This window comes from Coloeus monedula (assembly GCF_965178545.1).
Source record: "Coloeus monedula genome assembly, chromosome: 20".
NCBI classification, from domain to species: domain Eukaryota; kingdom Metazoa; phylum Chordata; class Aves; order Passeriformes; family Corvidae; genus Coloeus; species Coloeus monedula.
The window spans coordinates 10,355,587-10,378,673 of record NC_138800.1 but is presented as its reverse complement, the minus strand read 5'-3'; the positions used below and the strand labels follow the sequence as shown (position 1 = coordinate 10,378,673).

The window sequence follows — 23,087 nt, the reverse complement described above, 5'->3', positions numbered from 1 at the left end:
TTGTTCAAAATATCTTCACTTCAGTCTATTTGACCTCACTGTAAAATCATTCTACTAATTCTGGCACAAAATAGCTTTCATTTCAATTAACACTGGAATTAAGTTAGATTTAAAATATTCTCTGTGTGCCTATTTGAGTAAATGAGACATTTTTAACAATACTGCTTAGTATTTAATATTCTGACTCTTCTAGCCTTGCCACCATCTTCAGATTAAAAAATTGTGGAAGAGAAATGTTTTCTTTGGTTTTGAAAAAAAATCTGGGTTTGAGCTGCTTTAACACTCTGGCAGATAACCTGAGCTTGCATCCTGGGCAAAGAACAATTAATATTTGTGGGGTACTGGAAGGAGGCTCATGGGTCGTTTTGCTGACACATTTTCTTTTGTTTGCTTTGTGATTAAGCAAGAAAACCCCAACTTTAGCACTTGTATTATTTCCCGAGGAAAGCAGATTTCTCATTTTAAGTAACTTGCTGTGTTAGTTTAGATCTGTGGGTTGCTTTAGAATGTTGACTTTAAAAGTTCAGACTTACTCTTTACTTACTCTTTTCTTTGGCAGTGACCTCAAAATATTAACTATGAATCAACCAGAATGGAAATTTAGACTTTTATTAAATACTCTCTTATTTTTGCTATAACTGAGCAGAATAGTGATCATGTTTAAAATGCAAAAGCTATGGGCAAACCAGTATTTTACAAGAAAATATCAGTAATTGCATCACACGGTAACTGACTGGAGTTGCTACTGAACCAAAGTGATTCTTGGTGTATTTTCTACTAATGGCTTTATCTGGTTTAAGCAGCATGATCTGAAATTGCATTAGTTATGTTTTGAAGTATTTTACTAAACTGGGATTTGTTTGGAGTTTTTTTTTTTTTAATTTTAAACTATACGTGATAATACCAAGCTTGCTCATTTTATTCTGTGGAAAGGAAGAACCTGACTCATTTTGATTAACCATTGTTACTCATTACAAAATACACATACAGACATTGATGTTTTATAAAACCACGTTGCATACCTAAGAACTTTATTTTTGTCAGGAAACTGTCTTTAACTTTTCAAAGTTAAACGAAAGATATCCAAAGAACAACTCTCCTCTTAATGAACAGTTGATTTCCTAACAGAAAAGAGATTTCTTTTTCTTAAAACATCTTCAGAATTATTTTTTTTTTCCTGAATGGCAAAGGACAATATTTTAAATCTGCTCAGTGCTTTTACACAGTGTATGTCTAGGCAGAGGAGTGCACTGGCCATTTAGCTCTGGCTCCTGTCCTGCTGTGGACAGATGATGGTTCTGAAGGGCATTTCTGCAAATAGCTCCTCCTCACAAATTGAAAATTACTCCTGAAGCTGTACAGCACCAGTGTTACTGCTGGAGAGCTCCTGGCTCAGTTGTGGAGTTACAAACACACAGAGAAAGGACGCAGTAGTTGAAAGGCGTTCCCTGTGCTGGGGGAGGGCAGTGCACACCTGAGTCCAGGGCTGCGGCACTCCAGGGGCAGGGCCCTGCGTGGGGTCAGCTCTGAGACGTGGCCAGGAGCTCTGGGAGCCACGTCCCTGCCAAGGGAGCTGTGCAGCAGCTGAGGGAGAGCCAGCTGCTGTCGGAGAGCCCCACTCCTTTCCCTCTTGTTCTGATTCTCTGGGATGCAAGAGAGTCCCACTCCAATGCGCTGAGCATGACCGGTGTGGAAGGAATGCTTAGGCTTGGCTTGCCATGCAAGGCTTTTCTCAGCCCTTGCCTTTTGCTTAATGCAGGACTGTTGTGTGTAATTGTCCGTGCACAGGTGGTGAGCCAGCGCTTCCCTCAGAACAGCATCGGGGCCGTGGGCAGCGCCATGTTCCTGCGCTTCATCAACCCCGCCATCGTGTCCCCGTACGAGGCGGGCATCCTGGACAAGAAACCCCCGCCCAGGATCGAGCGGGGGCTGAAGCTCATGTCAAAGGTGAATCCAGAAAGATTTTTATGTGCCCATATTTTATGTTCTACCTGCTTCAGTACTGCTCTTTGACCAGTATGAGAAAATGTAGGAAAACTCGGGAGTTTTTTTCACGTTTATTGAAAGTGCAGTGTCTGTGCTGTGTTTATGCATCGTGGCATTGTTCGAGCTCTCAGCAACGTATGGATGGGGACAAACACTTTGCCAAAATGATGGATAAGAGAGAGGAATTCCAGCCCTTCTCTTGAACTTCTTATTGGGAAACAAACAAAGAGACTGATGTTCCTGTGAGCACGATGAGGGTAACAGCAGCCAGCATTGATCAAGTTCATCGTACTACTAAAGAAGGAATTTTTTCTGTCCTTAATCTCATCTGGTCATACTTCTTGTAAAAAAATTTTAAAAAAGGTTTAATGATGGCATACAAATTCTGTGGCCTATGCATATTATACATTGTAAATGTTGAGAAATTGTGTTTTTCTTTAAATAGGGGTGCGCTACTGCTTTTACTTACATGTCTTAAGTTCCAGGAGAAGTAGTTAATAACTTACTGGTGGTTTGAAAGATGATTTATTTTCCTAGTTTAAAGTTTATGAACAAGTGAACTGGTTTGCTAGTATTTAAAAGTATGTGAAAGAAAAGACTTTGAAAGTGAATGTGTTTTAAATTAGTTGACTTACTGGCCTTTTGTTGTGAAACCTCAAGAAAACAAGTGAAAATAAACTGTTTCTGCCAGTTTAACTTCACTGGCAGAAATATTTGTGTTAATTACTGTAACAGTTAATACATTAAACCTTTGTGTGTTTTTGCCATCTTTTTTTCCTTTAGATCCTTCAGAGTATTGCCAACCACGTGCTGTTTACAAAAGAGGAGCACATGCGGCCTTTTAATGACTTTGTGAAGAGCAATTTTGATGCGGCACGAAGGTACGGCCTGGGGACGGCACACAGGCTGTGCTGTGCGGAGAGAGAGCTCCGAGTGCCCTCACGGCCCTTTGCTCTCCCTCCCACACCGATGGTTCTTCCTGCTTTGGAATGCAGGTTTTTCCTTGACATCGCGTCCGACTGCCCGGCCAGCGACACCGTCAACCACAGCCTGTCCTTCATCAGCGACGGCAACGTGCTGGCGCTGCACCGTCTGCTCTGGAACAACCAGGAGAAAATCGGCCAGTACCTGTCCAGCAACAGGTGAGGCTGCAGGCCTGGGAGGAGGGCTGTGCTGAGGGGAAAGGTGTCAGAGTCCTGGAATGGTTTGGGCTGGAAGGAGCCGTAAAGCTCATCCCATCCCATCCCTGCCATGAGCAGGGACACCTGCCACTGTCCCAGGCTGCTCCAAGCCCTGTCCAGCCTGGCCTTGGACATTTCCAGGGATCCAGGGGCAGCCCCAGCTGCCCTGGGCAACCTGTGCCAGGGCCTCCTCACCCTCACAGGGAAGGATTTCTTCCTAATATCCAATCTAAATCTCCCCTCCCTCATTTTAAAGCTGTTAAATACTCTCCAGTGCTTCTGTTATTACTGAGAAGAATATCAGTCATCATCGAAGATTTCTCATACTTCCTTTAAAAATGAAAATCCAGCTTGTTGCAGTTGAGGGAAGGTTGGTGGGCAAAAAAGTGGGAATTGCTGAGTAAAGAAGGACTCTCCTGACAAGGAACATGCTGTTTTAGGGACCACAAGGCTGTTGGGCGACGACCTTTTGACAAGATGGCAACGCTTCTTGCCTACCTGGGGCCTCCTGAGCACAAGCCTGTGGCAGATACACACTGGTCCAGCTTAAATCTCACTAGTTCCAAGTTTGAAGAGTTTATGACAAGGTAATGAGATTATTGTGGTGGGGACACACAATGTGGGTTTCTAGACTTTATTGTGTGAGGAGGTGTCAGCAGTTCTTAAGACTCTCTGCTGTCAAGACTCTCTGTTTAGAAGAGGAGTTTAAAAAGCTGAGGCTACATAAACCTTCTAGGTTTCTGAGTAGATTTTAATAAAAAAACTAAATTGAGAACCAAAGATGGCAGTAACACGTGACCTAAGGAAGGCTCAGGATTGTGTGAACTTAATACTTTTGTTTAGAGATGGAAGTAAAGAGGGTTTGGGATTTTTAAAATTCGTTTGAAAGGCAGTTGTGAAAGTTGCTGTCAATGTATTACTTTTTAGGCATCAGGTTCATGAAAAGGAGGAGTTCAAAGCACTGAAAACATTAAATATTTTCTACCAAGCTGGGACATCCAAAGTCGGCAATCCTGTTTTCTACTACATCGCTCGGCGGTAAGAAGCCTTTCGCCTTCCCAATCTGAAATGAACCTGTCAGTCAGAGGTGTCAAGTGTATATAAGAGACACCAGCTTGGTGACAAACAAAAGTCTGAAAATAGCTTATTTGTTAAAATTTGCTGACAGTATTTTTGAGTTGTTTCCTAAACTAAAACTGTCATTTCATAGTAATTACACCCATGACAGGAGTAATTCCTAGAGGTGTTAAGGAAAGGGAGATCCCTGTGCTCACCCCAGGTGTGGTCAGAGCCAGCTCTGAGGGTTGGATGAGCTGCTGAAGCTGGTCTTTGTGCTGAGGTGCTGCTGGTGGAGGTGTGCTGGCAGCACTGGGGAGTCTGGTTTGCCTCAGGGGGCCGTGGGAGAGCTGCCAGGGCTGGGAGTTCTCCAGTGCTGGTGTCACCAGGCACTTTGGGGTGCTGGCACAGCCCCTGGGGTGTTCATGGCCTGGTCATTGCTGGTGCATTCTATGCCTCTGGTTTATGCTGGTGCTGCAGCTGGAGCTGCCTGTGGCACCAGTGCTGGGAGAGCTCCTGGGGTTGCTTTGGCTCTTCCTGGTGCCTCTGCTGCTGGTGGGCGCTGGTTGGTGATGCCAGCGGGTGCCCTGGCAGCTGGTGTGCTGGGCTGTGACACGGTCAGGTGGGGCTGTGGCCCTGGGGACTCCTGCTGGGCTGGGGCTGGGAGCAGAGCCCTGCCTGGGCATGCTGGGCTTGCTCCGTGGGTTGTGCTCTGTGCTGGCTGTGGTGCCCTGGGTGGCAGTGGCATTGGTGGGGCCACTTTCTGTTGTCATGAGGGGCTGTCTTCAGTGCTGAACCTTCTGCAGAGCCCTGGAGTTGATGTGAGAACATGGAAACAAGCACAGGAAACCACTTCTTTAGCAGCATTTCTTCTGTATCCAACAGTTTAAGCAGCACAAATGTGTTAACAAGTCACTCTTCAAATTGCATGTTTCTAATGAAAGTAGTACCCAACAGGCATGTGCAATTTTTTCAATTAATTACAATTTTAGATCCTTAATTTCATTAAATTTCAAAATTTTTCACTAGGCTCAGCAGTGCTTTTTACTCTGTAGGTTGAGTTACAAATCTCCTTTGGCTTGGGAAATTGCCTTCCTTAAACTTTTCTTCATTTTCAACACCCTTGTCTCTTTGGATGGTTTGAAAGATGAGTAGCATCACTTATCTTCAGTCCTGATTTTCTGTCTTCAAAAGTCACACAACAGTCCATGAAACCTGCATGTGTGCTGACAGAAGGGGCTTGCTCAAGGGCAGCCTGGATGCTTTTTCCCCCCCTTTAAATTTTTTTTTTTTTTTTTTAGCAAGATCCCTAATGTTTAAGCCCCTTACACACAGAGTTAGAAGCGAAGGCAGTCTTTTGAATTCTCATTAAAAAACTCTGTTTGCTTGCCACGTTTTTCTTCTCCATTTTGTTCCATTAGACAGAGTCTTATTTCATGTCAAGTAAAACAAAATGCCTGTATTGTTATCCTGCCTTGTTCAGACAAGAAATTAGGCATACAAATACAGAGAGTAGTGATAACCCATCTTAAAAAGTGTCTGTGCCTGGCAGTGATCCGAGGCATCCTTATGTATTCTGTGCAGACCTGACATGCAGTGTTTCCTTCGTTTGCAGAGCAAGAAATGGTTATTTCACCTGCAGAGAAAGAGAATTTCTGGAAGTAAATCAAGACAAAAGTTTGCACCACATGTTTGCTAGGCCTAGCTCACCTCCCTCTTCTTTAAAAGCAGAAAAAGTAATTTATCCAAAGCTGCCTCCCTGGGCAAAACCGTCATGGTCCAGTCAGCCGAGCGTTCCTGCCTTCAGAGAGAGTGGGAAGGAGCAGATTTCTGACCATTTTATCCAGGTGTGGGATATTAATGAAAATATTGTCGTACTTTGACATGAGCCTTGCTGCTAGGTGAGTTATTACCTTTCTCTTCAGCAGCTGCACAGTTCAGTCGTCCTGGCGGGGCTGCCTTTCAAACCTGCAGGAAGGGCTTTGCTCTGGGATGATGCTCTGGCGTCGTCTCTTTTCATAGGGATGTGGATAAGTGGAGCTTATTTGGGGTGTTTGTCTTCTGGTTCTGAGCCAGGTGTTGTATTCTCAAGGTGTGAAATGCAGAAAAACGGTTTAGATTGGAGCTGCCAGGCTGTTTGAGGGCTTGTGTTTTTTGGGGTTGTTTTTTTCCGAGTTTCTTTTTTTTCTTTCTTTTTTGGTTTTTTTTTTTGGTTTTTTTTTTTGAGATCTTGTTGCTAAGGCATTGTTGAGTCATTTTACTGATATATCTGGATCAGTTTATGTCCTTCTTGTGCTGTGAAATTTAATTCCTTCTGTCATCTATCTTCACATTTTGTTTCCTGGGCAACAACCCAGCTTCTGGAGCCAGTGCTCTTCTGTTTTTAATCCCTACCCTGTTACTAAAATGATCCATAAATCAATAAATATTGATCCTGAACTACTGCCATTAGGTTTTAAAGCTGATCCCAAACTAATTAATAGGAATAAAACCTCTGAGTTATTGCTGCAGACCGCAGCAATCCCCACAGCAATTTTACCCTTTCCAGAGCGAGCACACAGCTAATAGAGGTGTGCCAGAGCTTTCCTGGGTATTTTGAATATGGCCCTAAAGTGCTAAATAGTTGTTTTGGATACCAGTTTCACCGAGAATAGATTATTTTGTATTTCTGGAGGTCTGAGTGCGCAGCGTGTTTACAAACCCAGGCCCTCGGGCTTAGCTCAGAGTGGCTGCGCAGTTGCCCAGCAACAAGTGCTCGACTCCCACACTTCTGCCTCCTCCCTGCTGCCTTATCGACTCATTCGTATTCCAGAAAAATACCAGGAAGCCTAAATTGCAGTCTGCCTTACTGAAAGCAGTCTGAGCGAGAAGCCCTGGTGCTGCACAGCTCAGGCAGGGTTTGGGAGGGAGCACAGCCCTGGAGCTCACTTCATACCCAGCTGCGGGTCTGGGATCCAGCTTCCCAATCCTGCACGTGCCTTTGGAAAACCCCACAGCCCCATTTCCACTTCCAGGCTTTCATTAGCATGCTGAGGAGTTGGAAGTCTGGATAGCAAGTCCTTTAGGGTGGGGGCTTGCAATTTGCCCCAAATAACCCCTGGAAAACAGTGATTTCCTGTTGCTGGTCACCAGATTATCTCATTATGGGTGAAACATTCTCAGAGCCTTTAAAGTTGATTCCATATAGGTTTTTTTAAGGCAATAGAATTTGGCATCCTATACTGATTCTTCAGCAAAGGCACATGCAGTATTTCCTGTAATTTCCTCAAATCAAGCAGTTCAGCCACAGCACCTCATTTTGTATCAGTCCTGCCTTGCAAGCCCATCTGACCCACAGCGTGGGATGAGGCCATGTGAATGCGGCAGTTCTGGGAATGACTGAGTTCTGAGCATGGGAATTAGGTTGGGGCTGTGTTACAGTCAGCCAGCACTTAGCAAACACAAGGACTGTCCAAAGAGAGTGGCAGCAGAGACATTTTCAGTGTTTCAAAGTTCTAAAGGGTAGGAAGGGAAAGGATAGTCCCAGTGTTGAGATCATCTCATCAGCTTATTGCTAAACAGTATTAGAGATACATCAGTATCTAAATAATGCAATTTAATACGACCATAATTTCCCCCATAAGGCATAACGATGGTCTGATAAAGCAGCAAATGTCTGCTTTAAACAGGATTGTATAATACAATGCTGTGTATTTATTGGTAGTACTCTGCTTATTTGAAAAGAAGCACAGTTGCTAGTTCAGTTCAATACAAACATAACTTTATTTTTACTTAAATGCCAATGAAACAACTGTACAAATCCATTGTGTAACATTTACTGTTAGAAATTAAAACACGTTTCCGGTTATAGAAATGCTGTTCACGATTGGAAAGTTGTCATTTCTCTGATACCAGTGGTTGTAAATGATCTACAGCCCCCATTGACACCTTAGGAGAAACAGGTGGAGGACTCCAGTCTCAGTTGTGAGGTTTTCTGGGTTTTGCAGCACCCTCATGCTACAGTAACTGGAAATTAAATGGCCTGGAATGAATGGAAAACATTGTATAAGATCTGTAATATTAAGTGGATAATACTTTTTCAATTAACTTGTTCTTCAGTTTTCATTTCATGCTGTTTGCAAAACTTCATCTGTAGTATATCAAGTACCTTTGCCATAATTTAAATAATTTTCCTAGAGTGGACAGAACCATGCGTGCAGCTATTTCTACTGGCTGACGGTGCAGATGTCGAGGAGAAGAGCTTCCATGCTCGCCCTTAGAAAGCAGGGATTTGGGCATGTTCAGTGCCATGGACTGAATTCATTTTCTTTGAAGTCACAAGAATCAGGATTGTTTCGATGACAGCTCGCCAGCTAATTGCTTAATTAATTTGTTACATGACTTGTGTTAGAGATTGGGCTGGTCTTTCGTTTTACTGATAGTAGTTTGCTATGTTCTGGCTGATGTGGTAGTATTCTCTTAAGCAGAACATATTAACATTTCAGGATGTCACTTGACATAAAGTCAAGGAGTTCCAGGTCATTAATTTGGGTAGATAACTCCTTGGCGTTTGACAGTGTCACGGCATTGAACATCTGGCATTTTTCTCTGCTTTTATCTCTTTTTTTTTCATCTTTTTTTTTTTCTTTTTTTTAATATGGAGAGAGCAATAACTTGCCTGAAGTGTCTAAGTCAAGCCAGAGCAGAAGGATACCAGCCCCTACCACTGTCCCATGCTGAAGCTGGACCATGTTGCCTTCTCAGTTTACACTCTCTTAGCAGACATCATGGCATTGTCATATTTAATTCCTAAATTCAAAACTGTTGTTCTTCATATTTAAAATACTCTAATACATATGAAGCAAACGTAGATATACATGCTAGTGATTTTGCTCAGGAATAACTTCTGATTAGTGAAACAGCTGTTTAGTTCCTTTATTTTTTCCCTTTCTTTTGCATGTCATCATAACTTACAAAGAATCTGTGCTGCTATATTACAGGAATTGCTCACTGGCAAGTCAAGCAAGACAATGCAGATATGATACAGGCCTTCTGTTTTTTTCCAGTTGTTCAATGACAAAATCATACATAAAATCAGTACTTAAAATTCTGATGTTTTTATTCTGTGCAAGTAAAACGAAAAACGTAAATACAAAATAAGCACATTTTTAAAAACAAAATAATAGATTAGTTGTACTCAATTAAGACATATGAAAATAAGTAGCAGCTTAGTATCAAGACATTAGTGTGCACGTCTTTAAGAACTGTTACTTTCTTTAGATCAGAGTCAGAACTTTGAATTTCTTTCGTTCAGCTGGATGTGTTAACTCCAGCTGTGATCAGAGGAATAACCTCAGTGATTTCCACGAGGTGCAAGCCCTTAGTCCACAGGCAGGGCCACGGCGTGCAGCACTGCGAGATAAAGCAGCAGCCCCATCTCCCAGCGGCTGGCGCAGGAGGGCACGCGCGCGTCCGGGGCGCTCGGCGTGGCCTCCTCCTTCCTTAAGGTAGCGGTTGTGCTTTGAGGCATCTTGGAGTAGTTTGTTGGCATTCCACTGGTGATGCTTAAAGTCATGGGAGTGGTGGAGGATCCCGTGGCAGGGGCCAGGCTGGCGTTGCCCTCGGTGGAGTCCTGGACGTGGATTGTGCGTGTGGCTGCGGCCTCCTGGGGGCCGTCGGGGGAGTGGAGCAGGGGCCGGTCTGTGCCAGGGAACAGAACCGGGTGGCTTTGGGTCGCCAGGGGACTGACTTCCTTGGCTTTAAATTGTTTGTGCGTTTTGGTCACTTTGGTGGGCTCAGGTGCCACGGCAAAAGTCTCCCTGTCGGCTGCCTTCGTGCCTTTGATCATGGGGCTGGAGTCCAGGGCCGTGGGCTGGGTGGGGGCTGGTGTGGTGCTCGCCCAGGGCCAGGGCTGGTCAGCACAGGGGGCCCCCACGACATGGGCAGCTGTGCCCTGCACCCACTGCAGCACGTAAGGGATGTTTTGGTTATCGCTGCAGGACCAGGGGTTGTTGTACAGAGTTACTACCTGCAACTGGGAGAGCTGGTCAAAAGCTTTGTCAGGAATGTATGAGAACTTGTTGTTGTGCAGGTAGAGGCTTGTGAGGTGTTGCAGTCTCACCAGTGTTCCTGGGAGTATCTGGGACAAGAAGTTATTGGATAGATCCACTGTCTCTATGTTGTAGGGCATATTGGTTGGAACTGTCCAAAGTTTGTTGCTGCTGAGATTGAGAAACTTGAGACTGCTCAGTGTGTTGTTGATCAGGACAGCTCTTTCCACCATATTCCTGGAAACATCAAGCACTCTAAGATTCCACTGGTAAGCTGTATCAAGTTTCTGAAGAACTTTAATGTTGTTGTTTGTGGCATATAATTCCCATAAAGACTTGGGCAGATGAGCAGGAACATTCTTGAGCCAATTATTTGAAATATCAAGGGTCCTCAGATTGGTGAACCTCGTTAGCTGATGATCGAGATCTACAAACTGGTTAAAGGATAGATTTAAATATGTAAGGTTGTCTTGAAGTCCCTGGGGCAGTACAGTTAAGTTTCTGCCTGAACAGTCCACATTCCTGTCGTTTCCTGAGCACTTACAGCTAGAAGGACAGATACCCAAACCAGTGGGTATGAAAACCAGAAGGACCAGCAGACAGGTAGATGTATTCAATATGTGGTATTCCATTGTTGCCTGGAAATAAATATACCAAAATGACACCCTTTAAATCCATGTAATACATTTCATCTCTGTATAAGGGTTGTCTTGGCAATGGCCACTTGCAGGAGAAATTAAGTAAAAATATCAATAACCCCCTTTGTGGCACGGTCCTTTTTAGAATTGTTCAAGAGAGACTTCACAAAGCATCCCTTCAGCCTGTCATGTTGTCTGGCAGAATGAGACTTGTTTTTTTCATCTCCCTTTCCCCCTCCAGCTCAAATGAGGGCTTTCTTCCGAAAACGCAAGTCTCTTCCAAACGTTATACAATGTCTGCTTCTTGTTTTTAGTGATTTCAAGCCTATATTATGTTTGGAATAATGTGTTCATTTATTGAGGATGAAAAAATGGCTGTCAACGGGATCTTCACAAATCTCTGCAGTAATGTAGCAGTCCCCCCCATCCAGGCATGCTGTTCGCTTAAGTAAATTGGTTAAAATACCTTGTAGGAATTTAGCTTGAAACCCAAATTCCAGTGTTCATGCTAACATGCACTGTAGCATTTTTCCCTCTTTACAGTGTTAATTACAATCTCAAAGCTGGAAACACATGTTTAGAACCCGAGTTGCCGTTAATAAGAAATCTCTGACACTGCAGCAAATTTCTGGTGCAAGCATCTGTCATCAGCTACTAATTCCATTCCCGTTTCCACCTCTGAGTTGGTAGTAGGCTTTTGTGAGTAAAATCAAAAAGCACAAACTTACCGTGGTGTCCTGCAGTATCAGCACATCGTTTCTGTGATGGATTGGAGCTTAGAGGTCGCCTTGTTCTGGAGAGCAGCTCCAGAGGCTGCCGGGGGCTGTGCTTGTCTCAGCTGCATCGTACGGCTGCGCCCGGCTCCGCAACCACCTGATCCTCTGGGCACTGCAGAGCCGGCCTCGAGCACTGCCAGCGACCTGCCAGGGCTGGGCTGGGCTGGGCTGGGCTGGGAGCAGTGCTCCCTCCCTGCTGCACAGCCCTGCTGAGCTCCGGCTGCCTCCCAAGCACAGGCTGCCTGCAGGCACGGCTCCCCCAACACACCCGCAGGCTCTGGCAGCTTGGGCTGCAGTTCCACTTCATGTTTCTGTTTGAAAAGTCAGGTTAACTTGGGTTCTTTTTGCCTTCTGTTAACCTCTCCTCCTGTAATAGAGGTTAATGTGAACTTAGGCTTCCTAGCTTAAGGTTTTTTTAAGGTATGCTGCCAAAATATATTTTCATAATTTTAAAATGCTCTGTTTTCTGTTCCTTGGATCAGGCTATCACTGCATTGTCAGGTATAATATAGCTTGGCTTGTAGGATTTTACAGATTTCTACGGGAAATCTCTATCTGATTTTCTAAAAGCAGTGTGAGAGTGAGAGTGTTTATAATGTTTCATTTATAGTGCTGTTAATTTTAACAGGGTGTAATGCAATGAGCCTTACAAAAATCTTTGTATAATTATAATGCTATTCTTTAGGCATACCAAATCATACAACTTATGTAAACTGTAAAGAAAATTGAAAATATATTTTCCTGTAGCCATTGTATGCACAGCAGCCTGGAATTGCATTTGCATAATGTACTGCTCTTTATTAGTGGTAGTTTGAAAATTTTGAAGTTTATTGTGTGCAAACCTGTGCTCTGTGCTCCATCCACAAATCTATTCCCTCCTCAGGTGAACTCCAAACTCTGCCATTTTGCACAGCTCTCACGGAAAGCTAGCTTCAGCATCTAGCAGCTTCTTTCTATAAATATAAATGTTTAACACCGGTAAAAAACCCCATTAAAATGAATTTACTTCTAATACCAGCCTGCTATTTCCCACCCAAAAGTCAGCCCAGCCAAGGCTGGTGTGGAAGAGATGAGCTGTGCTGTTACTCAGGGCCCAGAGAGGAGCATGTAAAGCACTTGGACACTGGGAGTTCAAAGGAATCTGGCATCTATGAACCATTAAATGAGTCTGTGTTAGTAACTGAGGGCATTCTGTATCTAATCAAATATTCAGTTGGGCTTTAAGTGACCAAAACATCTTTAACTCAGAAAGCTTTATTAAAAGGAACTGGAATTGATTGCATTCACTTGCACAGCCCAGTGGAGCAAACCCTGGTGAGAAGCCAAGTCCCTCGGAAGCTGGGCTGTCTCTGACATCTCCATGTGTGTGTTACCTGTGTCTAGCTGTGCTGGCACACACAGCTGTGTACTCTGGCTTCTGGAATCTCTAGTTACAGGTGATGACAGGGCACAATTTGTATTGTAGTCAGAAATTTGCTTCAGGCAGAAGCAAGTTGTTCTCTCTTGTGAAAGCTGAAGTTGGGAAATACCAGGGAAATGCCAGAGAAATGCTGGGGCCTCACTTGCCTGCATCAACTTCTCCTTTTTTCACTTTTTTGAAAGTTACTCCACATTTTCCTTAAATCAATTATTCTGGAAATTAATTTGGCAGTCTACAAAGAGTGTTCTGGCTGGGGCAATGTTTCATGGATGGCCTGGATCAGTAGCTCAGGTGGTGGGGGCAGTGGTTCCTCTGCTTCCGCGTGAAGTGCCGAGTGCTTGCTGGGATCCGAGCTGGGCTCCTCGGTGGGTTCCCTGAGCCAGTCTGGGGGTGGTGGCAGGTCGGAGGACTCGGGTGGCGTGTCTGGGGGAGGACAGGGGTCAGCTGCAGTGTTGGCTAGCTCTGAGGCAGGAGCTGGAGCTGGGACCGTGCCGGCTCCGGAGCAGCCCGCGGCCGGCAGAGGCAGCTGCCCGTTCTCAGTACTCGTAGTGTGCTGGGGTGGGTTCTCTGGGACAGTCGGATCCTCCTGCAAGTTTGTGCCTTGTTTCAATTTCCAAGGCAACATAAATAGGACTGAAGAACGCTTGGTGCCCTGGTCAGAGTCCATGAAGAGATCTGGCGTATCCCCATCCGCGAAGGGAGACCGGCCTGCCCAATGGGACTCGGCCAGAACAGGCCTCATGCAGCATTTCCACAGAAGAATTACAATAATCGCCAGCATCATCCCAATCAAAATTATGCCAATTATCAGTGCTGCTACCCAGCTGCCATCCCCGGCATCCTTCTCTCCTGGGAAGGCCTGGGTTTCTGTAACAGCCAGGGATGTGTCAGACTGGTATAAACTGGGCCCAGTTGCTTGCAGTTGGTAGAGAATGAGTTTGTCTGCTCTTGGACTCCTGGCAGTGGTGTATTTGTGGCTTTCAGTCATGGCAGCGTGGTGAGGTGCTGCTGCAGAAAGGGATCTCCAGATCTCCCCGCAGAAGAGAACCAGCATGACCTGGTTGCTGGCCATTTCCCTCCAGCCTCTTCACAAGTGTTCTCTCCTATTGCAGGGAAGAGGTAGAACATGGTAACTTGCAAACTGCGTTTTTGCACTTTACTGCTGCCAGACAGTTTTGTGTTAATACCATCACAGTGAAAATAACGCTCTAACCAATATTTCACATTTCAAGTCTGTTCCTATCTGCATGATCAGCAGGTTTGTCACTGACTTTACAAATAACAGCAGATTTTCAACATTATCGATCGTATTAATTAAGTGACTTGTTTGAAGGTAATGGCTTATTATCATCTTTTTTCACCTTATCAGAAAAAGACATTGGCAGAGCAGTCCTCACAGGGTTTCAAAATAGCCTTTGTCAATCATGTAACTGGTTATGGACCTGGAACAAACTCTGCAGCACTGACAGACAGGGTTGTCAGAAGTGAAGAAATGGCTTGTTGTGATAGAAGCTGAGACAGAAGTGAAAGGCTCTTTCACAATTCTTTTAAACTTTTATTTCCTGTTCTCATCTTTCTTCAGCATAGCAAAATATTCAAAAGTTTTCCAAGTACTGATGCTGTAATGACACAGCATTCTAATGGCAAAGTGTTTTATAAATAAACTCCTGCATGCAGACTGTGCAAATGTTGAGTTGTTGGCATGAAACAGATTTTTTTTTTCCCCGTACTGATTGGAGTTCAGCTCTCTAAATGTCTCCATATGAAATAAATGTTATAAAATCTGTCCCCTACTTTCCTTCTGAAGTCACTTTCAGGCAATTTGAGCTAATTCATTAGCTACTATAGTGCTAGTCCTGTGAAGCTATTTCTGGGAAATTAATATGCATGAGTCTTTATGGGTTTACAAATACGCAAAATTAAATTTTAAATGCAGCAGTGTAAACACACATGAGCAGTAAGTTAATAACTCGAGAACAACGTGATCTAAACTGTCAGATTTGTAACGGGTTAAAATGATTCAATTCAGCTTTTATCCAGCTCCCCTCTTTTCAAAATAGTTAATACTTGAAGTTGACCCTTACCTGTACATTTATCTTCTCTCAAGCAAGCACCGTCTGACTTTGTTGTTTGAAGGCTCGTGAGGGCTCAGTGTGCTCAGAGTCAGACAGCGTAAAATGGCTCTTTTCATGCTGAAGTTTGTGCAGGGAGGAAGTTGCCAACACTGGCAGGAAGCGTCCGCGCCGGGCGGCTCGGGGACTCTTTATCTCGGAGATCGTGTGTTCTATGGGCAAACTCCTGCTCTGCCAGCACGGCTGGGCTCGTATAAACATGGGCTTGTGGCACCTCCGTGTGTTTATGTGCAAGTTCTTAAATACCTGTTTGCCTGTCTGTGTAGAAAATAGAGTTTCTTCTGTGTGAATCAAAAAGTGTGCAAGTTTGGGCTGGATTTGAGTTGCTGATGTAATCCAGCGGTGGGTTTGCTGTGGTTAGTGGGAAGCCACCCCGGGCTCCTTGGTGAGTCATGGAAAGCTGTGTGATCATGGGATGCTGGCTGCTTACACATCCTCTGTTGTGTAGCTGCATCAAGAGGCAGAGGGCAAAATCTGATTTCACCCTCAGCCTGTCCCTACTCGCTCGGTTGTTTATCTCTATGGACAGGGTTGGGACCTGCTGCCATCACTATGGAGGGCTGTGCTCTGTGCAGCTGCTTCCCCCGTCTGTCCCTGTCCATTCCATGGAGTGTAACTCAAGCTGCTCTCTTTGGTCTCCTGGAGCATTTTTGCCTGGAAAGGCTGCCTGGCAGAAAGAAACCCACACCAGATATGTCCTTGTGGCATTTTGCAATTGTGTTCTGCCTGTGGCTACTGACAGATTCCACTGCAGCCCTTCCTGTTGTGCCTCTCTTCTGACTGCACTGCTTCTCTCTTTCTTTGACACTCTGCCTGCTGCTGCAGCAAACATGCATCCTGATCACATACTCACACAGTAACTCAGTGTTTCTTGTCTGATTTCTTTGTCTCCTCCCTGTTCTCTTCAACCCCTGTAGTTGATTCCCAGTTCTAGGCTAAGCATGCAAACTCCTTCCAGCTTCATTTTCCTCACTACACAACCCACCTCTGAGCCTGGCAGTTGCATTTTTTGAGCTGTGTCTCTCCTCTGGCTGCCACAGTGCTGTGGTCCTGCCTCTGCTGCTGCTGTAGCTGCCCTGCCAGCCAAATTAATGGCTGATCTAAAGGAATTGGGGTGGGGGATTCAGTCATGCTGGTCGTCTCAAACTCGTGCAACCATCTTATGCGTCACAGCTGGTGGTTACAGCTGCACAGGATGTTTGGAGCTTTGGCACTGTGCAGTCTCAGCACTTGTAACCACAGCGCAACAGAGTTTCCACAGCCCGAGGAGCAGCCTGTGGAAAGCTTCTCAGGTTTCTTAAAACAGCAAAGCTCTGCTGCAGGGAGAGCAGCCACAGGCACCTCCCTGGAATTGTGGGACGGTCAGGCCTCTGAAAATAAAGAAAATAAAAGTGGTTGTGGCTTGAGGAAATTCTTGGCATGTTCTTATTGGTGTCAGGAGAAAGTGGAGTGTATTTCCACGATGCAGAAATCACAGCGAGTCATCAGAGACCGTTACTGAGCTCAGCCAATGTTACAGGAATATAACATTCCAAAATGCCTGGTCATGTTTTTTCTAGCATTTTGACTTGGAGAAATAGTATCACGTAAGTCATTTAAAAACTGATATTGCAAGTTTATTGAGGATAACAAGTTGAACAAGTTCTCATATTCTAGGAAATACTACAAACTTCATTTATTCATAGACAATGTCAAAACACAATAAATATGGTTCAAATCAGTCTACTTCAAATGTAATTAAGCTGGTTTAAGACATTCTTGGTGGAAAATCCAGAAGGGCATTTTGAGAGGGACTAGATCCTGAATCAGGGGTTGAATCAGAGTTGTGACTAATGTATGGTTTTCTTTAAAAAGCAACTTGGTTATACCTGTGCAGCATCTTAGTGTTCAGTGTGGTGGTCAGACTGACAGTCTGTCCCTTGTTCCTCTCTGTGGTCTTTGAGCATGGGCAGATTCTGTCCTTTTGGTTTATCCTGTTCAGCTTCTGTCACCCTGATTTCTGGTGAAAGGAGTAAAACCAGTGTTGACACTACTTACAGAAAGCTATTTAACATTCTTATTGCCTTCTGGATCCACACATGGCTGCAGCATTCCCACTGGCATAAATAGAAAAACTCTAAACTCTGGCATTTCCTGAGGGGAAATTCTTGTTGTTACTTGAAAGTCATGTTTTTGCCTTACATTAACAGTGTAACAAAGGGAAAAGATGAATTTTTACCTGAGTGTGAATTAAATCTCAACTACAAAATTGGTTAAAATGGGATTGTGTGACTGGGATGGTTCTTTGCTTTCTTGTTCATTATCTGCTGCTTTGGTGAGTTTCTCAGTAGTTTCATCTTTGGTTTTCCTTCGGTTCACAGCATCCCTCCCTGGTATCAGCTCCTGCATTATCAGCTCATTTCCACTTGTCTCCTTGGGCATCCTCTGCCACGTTCCTGCTGCCATGGGCCATAAGCTGTTGGTGGCCAGGAGGTCACCATTGGTCCTGGGCCTGCGTTTGCCCTGCTGGGCTCTTTTGAGATAGGACATTTTGTTAGCTACTACAACTGTGGACAGAAACAGGCAGGTGCAGATGAGCACAAGAACTGCAATGATAATGAAGCAAATCAGTATGAGAGACTTATTGTCGTCACAGGTTTCTTTGGTCATTGGGCTCTTGGGTTTGCTGCTGGTCCCCAATCCTCCAGTGGTGGAAACTGCACTTGGGGCAGGGGAAGTTGAATTTTGGGCCATTGTAGAAGAGAAGAATGGCAGGGTACTTTTCATTTCAAAAGTAGTCATTTGGCTGCTGAAATTGAGGCTCAGAGCAGAATTTGTACTTGCTTCTGTCCTGTTCCGGCTCCCACTGAGGTTTTGGCCGATGGGACTCCAGGTTTCATCTCTGAGCTGAGGGTAACCGGTGTGGTTTGCACTTGTTTGCAGCCACAGGCAGAAGATGATCATGACAGGGAAGGCCAGGTGTGGGTTACTGCATCTCTTGGTCTTCATCTTCCTGTTGAGTCCCCTGCAAAAATACGAATTATGGTGTTAGTTTAGCAAATGCTGGTTCTTAGAGGTTTGGATTGGACTTCTCGGGGAATAGCAGCCTTTTTGATGAAAAATACTTGGCCTCATTTTGGGGGGATGTAGGAGGATGAGTTCAAGCGCCCAGATTGTGAAAGAATAGATTGTCTCAAACTTCTGACAGTTTGAAGTTTATAGAAAACATGCGAAGATCAAAAAAGAGCATGGAGCAGAGAGAGAAAGAAAAGTGTTTCCTACTGAGTGCTTCGTGATGTGAGGGCAGACTCTGGGAGTTCCTCCTCTCTGGAGCTGCCCATGTTACACCCAGTCATCACTTCTGCTTTTACACGGAGAATGGAGAGACCATGAGGAGGTTACAGATCACTGACTGCTTCTCACCTCCCTGAGTTCCCCTGGGGCGGGCAGGGGAACCCTGCAGGTAACAGATGGGCAAGGGAAAAACTTGAACCCAAAATGTTCCTGTAAGTGACACCAGTAACTTACGTGAATTGTGTCTAGTTCCTAGCACAGCTGGAGTACTTTAAAATGCCCAGGAAAATCTTTGTTCTCTTATTTTTTCTTCTTTTTTGTACAAGAAGCTCTTTATCACAAATGTACTTCTTGTATTTTTCTCCCAAACATGCTACAGATTGTGACATTTTCTTTAAAACGCCACAGATAATTATGCAAATAAGAGTAATTATTCATATGTTCTGTTTCACATTTGTGGGGTATTCAAATCTGTACCTGTTGGATTTGTCTGGAGGGTAAGAATGTGAGAGTGGGGTTGGTCTGATACTAAGATAATAACCTCAAATTAAGAGTGACAACTCAGCCAAGCAGTGACCAAGGTGCTGCTGCTGCTTGGGCCAGGCTGCTCCTGACCTTCCCGGGGCGAGGCTGGTGTCCCACCAGTGTCTTTCTTCTGTCTCTAGTAACAGATCCAAGTGTCTCCTTTGGTTGTTAGACCCTCTGCTTGGTGCAAATTTAAATGCTACAGAGAATGACCAAAAGTAACACTGTTAATTTTATGTTTGTTCTTGAATAAATTTGTTTGTTGCCTGTAAAGGTAACAAAGTGTGCTTGTGTGTGTGTGTAAATATGAAAAATGAGAGAAGTGATGTTCCTGGTGTGTGCCCAGATGAAGGGAAGGCAGGGATGATACATCTGGTGTGTAAGGGGATCTCTCCTTGCACGACAAGGGAGCAACAAAAGATCTGTGTCTTTAATTTTGCAGTTCACCCGTAACATAAAATTATTCTCCATCCTGAGCTGAATCCTGTTTGTTCAGTTTGAACTAGAAACCATCTTAGTCACAAACTACAGCTCAGGTATCATTTTTGTCTGTATATGGTAGAAGTCACCTGAGTGATGCCTTGTGGCATACTTTGAAAAGGAAAAGGAAAACAAACCCAGGAGACCTTGGGGTTTTTTAACAACATTTCAGCTATTTTGAGCAGAACAGGCAGAGCCAGCCCAGCCATGCTGCAGTGTTCCTGTTCCTGGCCTTGCCCCGGGTGCAGCTCCCTGCTCTGCCCGGGGCACACTGAGCCCAGTGTTCATTGTGGGCTTCCAGACCAGATGTGCTTTTCTTAGAAATCAGCAGGCTCATGGTGTGAAGGGCTGCACTTGAAACCATGAGAGCAAAGGAGCTGGTCTTTAAAGAGCTGGTTTTCTTTTTAGTTCAACCCTTTGTGTCTGGGTGTTGACGGGGTCTCAGTACCCAGCAAGATCTGCAGTGCAGGAACAACAGAGCTAAGTAGTGACTGTCACTGTTAATGCCTAGGAGTCTGACTGTGAATAACCTTTAACATGACTAAAATACAGTTTGTCAGCTTCCCTCATTCAGTTGGAGATCATATTTCTACAGTTACTATTTTTGAGTTACTCGAACTTCTTTAAAAATACTTTTGCATATAATTTTCTACGAAATGTAGGAAACTTTGAAGTACAACTTAAAATAGGAGAACAAAAATGTGTACTTACCTTGCCAAGATGTAGTCAACAGAACATGGGTGTTTCAGATATTTAGTCCTTTGACAATAAGATTTCTTTGTGCATATATGTTGCTCCTAGGATGCAAGCAACCATCAGTGTACAGCAGGGAGATTTGGGCAGTGCTGGTGTTTTTTAGACAAATCTGTAACTGTGATGACATGTGGCTCTAAGTGGGGAACTAAAACCACAGTGATGACACACTTCCTTTGGGTAACAGCTATACCATGAGATGTTGGGGGAAAAACACCAACTTGCCCAACTTAGCTCTCAGAACCACAGGAGGTAATGGGAAGAATAATCTCCTGTGCAGTTGAATGCTCTGTGTTCTGTCTCCGGTGTTGTCCTGCACTCAGGTGCTATCGAGAGAAGTGTCCCAAAATCCTTAAAGCTACACCTGTGCTGACAGCATTTATCAGCTCTTCTGTAGCCTGTTGTTTGCCTTGGAAGAGTTAATGACAGCTCAGAGCAGTGACAGGTATTTAAAAGCACCTTAAATTTTCACAAGCTACTGATTAATTTATTTTTAATTAATTCTTCCTACTGGAAATCTGTCTGCTGTGTGAACTCTGGAGATGTGGTTTAGGCAAATGCATTGCCCAGTCTCAAAATTCAGAGAAACTTTAAGTGAGAAAAAATATTCTCAATTATGTGAATGTTTTTGAAAAGAGTTGTTTTTGTAGGCAAATCCTCTGTACTCCTCAGAGGACTGACCATTCTTAGAAACACCCCCCAAGCATTAGAGTGCTGCACGACAGAGTAATTGGAGTGGCCCTGAGACCCTCTGAAAAAGTTGGGGTGTGGATGTTTGATTATTCTTAAGACTCCTGAGATAAATATATTTTTCCACGTACAAATATAGATACAATTTGAATCTCTAAGGTTGTTACAAAGTTGTGGGGCTCTTCAGGAGGAAGTTGAGTTAAATCCCAGCTCCCTCATCCTGGGCACTAAACGTGGCTGGAGTGTGAGGCACTGCCAGAGGCAGGTGTGGTGTCCCTGCTGTGGCCCGAGGCTGTTTGCAGGACCATGAGAAGGGTCAGTCTGGCTCATGGACGGGACTGTGGGTGCTGTTGGTATGCCTGGACACTCAGGTGTTTGTGCTGTGGGCCTCAAATGTGACCCGGCCATGTCTGTCTTGTCTTACAGGTTCAAGACTGGTCAGATCAATGGGGATTTGCTGATCTACCACGTGCTGCTGACCCTGAAGCCATACTATGCAAAGCCATATGAAATCGTGGTGGACCTCACACACGCTGGCCCCAGTAATCGCTTTAAAACAGACTTTCTTTCTAAATGGTTTGTAGTTTTTCCAGGCTTTGCTTATGAAAATGTCGCAGCAGTTTTTATTTATAACTGTAACTCTTGGGTCAGAGAATACACCAAATACCATGAAAGGCTCTTGACAGGTTTGAAAGGGAGCAAAAGGCTTGTTTTCATAGACTCTCCAGGGAAGCTGGCAGAGCACATCGAACACGACCAGCAGAAGCTCCCAGCAGCTACCTTGGCTTTGGAGGAGGACTTGAAAGTGTTTCACAATGCTCTCAAACTGGCTCATAAAGACACCAAAGTTTCTATTAAAGTAAGTGCTTTTAATGCTGTTCCTAGTGATCTGTTACATTTGTATAAGGATTGGAATATGATTTTACTGTCCCTTAGTTCTCCTCCCCTGTCTCGAGGAGAAATCACAACTTTTTAGTATACCCCTTTAGGAAGTACAAAATTTGATCTGTTTATCTTTTCTAAAAGTAGAAGTGTCAGGCTGTTCTCTCTTTATGTGATTACCAGGAGGTGCTGCAGCAGTTTTTTCTTGTCTCCCCAAGGTTGGCTCGACAGCGGTGCAGGTGACATCAGCAGAGCGTACGCGGGTGCTGGGCCAGACCGTGTTCCTAAATGACATCTACTACGCCTCCGAGATCGAGGAGATCTGCCTGGTGGATGAGAACCAGTTCACCCTGACCATTGCCAACCAGGGCACCCCACTGACCTTCATGCACCAGGAGTGTGAAGCCATCGTCAGGTCCATCATCCACATCCGCACGCGCTGGGAGCTGTCCCAGCCCGACTCCATCCCCCAGCACACCAAGATCCGCCCCAAGGACGTGCCCGGGACGCTGCTCAACATCGCCCTGCTCAACCTGGGCAGCTCCGACCCCAGCCTGCGGTACAGGGCTCTGGCATTACTGCCCCTCTGCTCACAAACTGGGAGCCTTCCCACGGCTGCTCTAGTCTTAGAAATTCTCTCTTGAATTTTTCTTTTGCCACAGCTCCATAAAATGCAATTTTTAATAAATAAATATTGAGTTTCTTTAAGTGAAGAAGGGCACACACTGTCAGAGGAAGTGAAGGCATGAAGGAAGCTTAATTTCCCTTTATAAGGGAAATACTTCTGCTTTGCACTCTGTGTTTATTGGGTACATTTGATTTCCATGGTGTTGAGCTTCTTGTTTAAGAACGTGGGAGCTGTACCCCTTAGATTTGTGTCAGAACAGGCTCCCCCAGGCTGGGTTCTGGCCAGGGGCACCCCTGGGCCCTGGGCAGGCTCTCTCACAGCAGCTCAGCTACACCTGGAGGGATTTAGAATTTCCTGGAACTCCAAGCTGTTCTGAGAAGTCCAGTAAAAAGCCCTTCAAACATACTCTGTAACCTTAGCAGAAATTGTTCAGAGCAAGTGGAGGAATAATTTCTTCTATTTCTCCAAAGAATTTTTTTTTTTCTCCTAATTGTAACCAGTCCAGGCAAAAAGTTCAGGATTTAGATGTGATTTCTACTACAGCAGCATTGATTTGCTGTTTGAAATGTCAATACTGTGGTGTATAACATGTATATGTTCAAAAGTACAAGAAAGCTCTTACAAATCACATTGTTTGC

At 44.5% G+C, this 23,087-nt stretch overlaps 3 protein-coding genes across 7 annotated transcripts in view; 1 reads left to right on the top strand and 2 right to left on the bottom strand.

The window, feature by feature from the left end:
* Nucleotides 1–23,087, top strand: part of NF1 (neurofibromin 1) — a 75,512-nt gene that overhangs the window by 32,641 nt on the left and 19,784 nt on the right. For 4 of the 5 annotated variants that reach the window (XM_082294432.1, XM_082294431.1, XM_082294430.1 and 1 more), the window contains 7 exons: nucleotides 1,789–1,947; nucleotides 2,770–2,867; nucleotides 2,982–3,128; nucleotides 3,608–3,754; nucleotides 4,095–4,205; nucleotides 21,366–21,798; nucleotides 22,040–22,380. In XM_082294432.1, coding sequence (XP_082150558.1) covers nucleotides 1,789–1,947; nucleotides 2,770–2,867; nucleotides 2,982–3,128; nucleotides 3,608–3,754; nucleotides 4,095–4,205; nucleotides 21,366–21,798; nucleotides 22,040–22,380 — 1,436 coding nt within the window. The remainder of the gene's footprint in view (nucleotides 1–1,788; nucleotides 1,948–2,769; nucleotides 2,868–2,981; nucleotides 3,129–3,607; nucleotides 3,755–4,094; nucleotides 4,206–21,365; nucleotides 21,799–22,039; nucleotides 22,381–23,087) is intronic. The other variant, XM_082294433.1, reaches the window with a different exon arrangement.
* OMG (oligodendrocyte myelin glycoprotein) lies at nucleotides 9,583–11,742 on the bottom strand (the record flags this gene model as incomplete). The annotated part of the gene is made up of 2 exons (XM_082294695.1): nucleotides 11,619–11,742; nucleotides 9,583–10,890 (listed from the first exon to the last, which is right to left on the bottom strand). Exon 2 carries the CDS (start codon nucleotides 10,882–10,884, stop codon nucleotides 9,583–9,585), a length of 1,302 nt encoding a protein of 433 aa, XP_082150821.1. The 5' UTR covers nucleotides 10,885–10,890; nucleotides 11,619–11,742.
* On the bottom strand, nucleotides 17,448–20,312 carry EVI2A (ecotropic viral integration site 2A; the record flags this gene model as incomplete). Its single annotated transcript, XM_082294806.1, is given in 3 exon segments — nucleotides 17,448–18,222; nucleotides 20,208–20,287; nucleotides 20,289–20,312. Coding segments are annotated over 3 exon segments (879 nt in total).